The 3707-nt window shown below is 59.6% G+C and overlaps 1 protein-coding gene across 1 annotated transcript; it reads left to right on the top strand.

The window, feature by feature from the left end:
* Nucleotides 1-739: 739 nt before the first annotated feature.
* GUITHDRAFT_69446 (hypothetical protein) lies at nt 740-2457 on the top strand (the record flags this gene model as incomplete). Its single annotated transcript, XM_005834616.1, has 6 exons — nt 740-1732; nt 1822-1886; nt 1928-2025; nt 2078-2187; nt 2240-2332; nt 2374-2457. The coding sequence occupies 6 exons, from the start codon at nt 740-742 to the stop codon at nt 2455-2457; spliced, it is 1443 nt and encodes a 480-aa protein (XP_005834673.1).
* Between the last annotated feature and the right edge of the window lie 1250 nt (nt 2458-3707).

The raw sequence follows: 3707 nt of genomic DNA, 5'->3' as shown, positions 1-3707 counted from the left end.
TCCTCCTCCTCCTCCATCCTTCATCATCATCATCATCATCATCTTCATCATCATCATCATCATCATCATCATCATCATCATCATCATCATCATCATCATCATCTTGTGCTCCTCATGATCCTCCTCCTCATTATCTTTGCCTCTCGCCAATCTCCCTCGCCTCAAGCTACTTTGAGTTCCACTATCCTCCTGATACTCATGCTCCTGCTAAATCATCTGCCCCCCTCCCCTCCCCTCTCTTACGACTTTGAAGATGCAGACGGCTCGTCCAACGTTGGCGTTTCTCCCGGCGGTGACGAGGATGCCGCGACATCTGTCGCTGATCACGGGGAGAAGCTCGACCCTCCTGCTGTCCTCCAGGCACCAGCGGCGACTCAATCCAGTCGTTCGGATGATGTCATCTGATCCAGTCGCCAGCGACAAGTCAGAGGAAGAGAAGCAGAAAATCAAAGAGGAACGAGAAGCTCGCAAGGTAAAGCCACTTGCTCCTGCTCCTCCTCTCCCTCCTCCTCCTCTCGTTCCTCCTTCCCTTCCCGCCGCTTATCACTGGACTGTTTCTTACGGCACGTGACTGTAGGCTGCAAAGGAAGCTGAGAAGCAGCTGAAGAAGGCGAAGAAGCAGGCAGAGGAAGCAGCGCTCGCAGCCGCTGAGGAGGAGGCGATGGAGGCGCTCAAGACGCCGATCGTCTACACGTCGGTGCAGCAGGAGCCCGAGAGGATGTTCGGGCAGTATGAGGTCATGCGGTCGAGAGGAGAGACTGGCAGAACCTTCGCAAAGATCGCGACGCTCGGAGAGGAGGGAGGAGTGAGAGCGGGAGAGACGGTCTGGCTGAGAGGGAGAGTGTCGGCGATACGCGGGAAGGGCTCCTCTTGTTTCCTTGTGCTCAGAGCCATCGACTCGCCGTCACGTACAGTCCAAGCATGCTACTTCAAGAGCAAGGAGGACGCGGAAGGCAGCAAGCGCTTCCTGCGATTCCTCAACGACCTGACGCTTGAGTCGATTGTGGACGTCAAGGGGCTGGTGGCGGCTGCCGAGGTGAAGTCTTGCTCGCAAGGCTCCGTCGAGGTTCAGATCGAGCGATGCTACGTGCTGTCCAAGGCGCCGGCCATCCTCCCGTTCCTGATGGAGGACGCGGCGAGATCGGAGGAGGAGATCGCAGCGTCGCAAGGGAGCGAGAAGCCTTTCTCTCCCGTCTACCAGGAAGCTCGACTAGACAACCGCTGGCTTGACCTGCGCGTGCCCGCCAACCACGCGATCATGAGGGTCCAGTCGGCGATCTGCCAGCTGTTCCGAGAAGCGCTCTATGCGGAGAACTTCATCGAGATCCACACGCCGAAGCTCATCTCCGGGGAGAGCGAGGGAGGCGCCGAAGTCTTCCGCACCGACTACTTCGGTCGCTCGGCCTGCCTCGCTCAGTCGCCGCAGCTGTACAAGCAGATGGCGATCTCGGGAGACCTCGGTCGAGTGTTTGAGATCGGACCTGTCTTCCGCGCCGAGAAGTCCAACACCCGCCGTCATCTGTGCGAGTTCACGGGGCTGGACCTGGAGATGGCGATAGAGGAGCACTACAACGAGACCCTCCTCCTCCTCCACTCCCTCTTCAAGCACATCTTCCTCGGCCTCGAGAGCCGCTTCTCCTCTGAACTCTCCGTCGTCCGCTCCCAGTACAAGTCCCTCCCCGTTCAATTCACTGAGGAGCCCTGCATCCTCCACTGGGAGGAGGCGATCCAGGTGCGACCCCCCCCGCCCCGCCCCCCTCCCTCCCTCCCTCCCTCCCTCCCGCCTTCCTTCCTGCCTGCCTTGCCTGAAGGAGCCAGCAGATGCTGCGAGACGCTGGTGAGGAGGCAGAGCTTCTGGAGGACCTGTCAAGCTCGCTCGAGCTCAAGTAAGCCACCTCCTCCTCCTTCATTCTTTGATTTCTTCTAGGCTGGGAGAGCTCGTCAAGAACAAGTTCGACACTGACTTTTTCATTCTCGATCGCTTTCCGGCAGCTGTTCGTCCCTTCTACACCATGCCTTGCCCTGGTGAGTGCGAAGAGAGGGGAGGGAGAGGAAGCAGCTCAAGGTTGTCTGGCAGACGACGAGAGGTTCACCAACTCTTACGATGTCTTCCTCCGAGGACAAGAGATCTGCTCTGGCGCGCAAAGAGTACACGACCCAGCCCTGCTGATCTCACAGGAAAGTCCAGTGCAGGAGGAGGAGGAAGAGGAGGAGATTGACGAGGAGGGGGCAGGTTGAGAAGAAGGGGATGCCGTTGGAGCCCCTACAGGCCTACGTGACCTCCTTCCAGCATGGCGTGTCGCCGCATGCAGGAGCTGGCATCGGGCTGGAGGTAAGACATCCTCTCCTCATCCCCTCTCACTTTCACTCCAGCGCGTCGTCTTCCTCTACCTCGGACTCGACAACGTCAGGAAGGCGTCCATGTTTCCTCGCGACCCCAGCAGATGCTCACCTTAGGTTGTCGTGTTGGTGAACCTCCTCCCATAATTGAACACACACACACACAAACACACAGCCACTCTCCGATGCGAGTCTCGAGCTACTATCCCCTCAAGGCTTTCCCGTATCGGTATGCTCAGATGGTCGACTGCTATCTTCATGGCATGCCGATCTGCCAGTGTCCGACGCATGATGGCTGCCAGCGCAAGCTTGATGCTTCTCGATCCTCCAAGCTTCCTCGCCTGCCTCCGATGCCGCACAGCCCCGGTCCCTGGGCATCATCGATGCGGCGTCGCCGCCGTCACGGGTGGTGTTGGTCTCGGCTACCGCTGACTCGGAGGCTAATGAGGAGGACTGGATGCGTCACCTCGAGCGGTACCGTGTTCATGTGTCCAGCCTCCCTCCGTCCGCATCCCCCGGCGGACCCCCGGGCAACGCCGGCTCCTTGTTGGCGGCTGCTCTTTCTCCGTCCGCGGCCGCCCGCTTTGCGGCGGCGGCGGACGTCTCGACTGACAGCGGTCAGTCGGATGCCTCCGGGTATCGCGTCTAAGGGGGTTTCATTTCGGAAGTCCCCATGCTCCTGCTGCTTGTTACCCCTCCTACAGACTGTTGCTTGACCCTCCCTGCTTGTCTGCGCGGCTTCGCCTTTCGACATCTGGTATCTGGCGGACATCATTGCTCAGCGCTCGATGCCTCTTGAGGATGCGGCGTTTGGTCGGCACTTCGTGCCTGATGACGGCCCTGCTGCTGAGGTCTTGGCTCGCAAACGCGCCGCCACCTATCAGCGCCTCACTATGCAGCTGACGCTGGAGGCGCTCTTGTCTGGTGCGAGGCGCATGACGCCCTTGCGGGCGCAAGCACTTCTCGAGCCAGAGGACAGCTCCTCCTCGGACTTTGTCGAGTCGCCCGAGGAGGAGTCTTCGCCGGAGGTCTCCGACTCCCATGGGGGTAACACTTCGAGTGGCGCCGACGACCGGCGCGGAGCTGGCGAAGCGTCTCCGTCCCTCACTGTGACGTCGGGTGCCTCCGTCTGGGTGCCAGCAGTGCTGGTTCTTTTCGGGCTTGTGTTTTGTGTGTGATTGTGCAGCTTCTCGCTGTGTGCTGTGTGCCAGGAGGTTTAGCTTGTTCCTGCTTTGTTTTGCTTTAGGCACTTTTTACCTTCTGCCAGTAAATCCATTCACTCCCTCGACACCACTGGGTATGTCACTGGGGTGCTTACTGCTGGTCCGAGCTCGCCTGCTTCCTCCCCGGCATCGGTCGGGTCACGC

Source organism: Guillardia theta (genome assembly GCF_000315625.1).
Source record: "Guillardia theta CCMP2712 unplaced genomic scaffold GUITHscaffold_25, whole genome shotgun sequence".
Taxonomy (NCBI): Eukaryota; class Cryptophyceae; order Pyrenomonadales; family Geminigeraceae; genus Guillardia; species Guillardia theta.
Note: the sequence above shows the minus strand (reverse complement) of the source record. Positions and strands in the feature narration are given on the sequence as shown.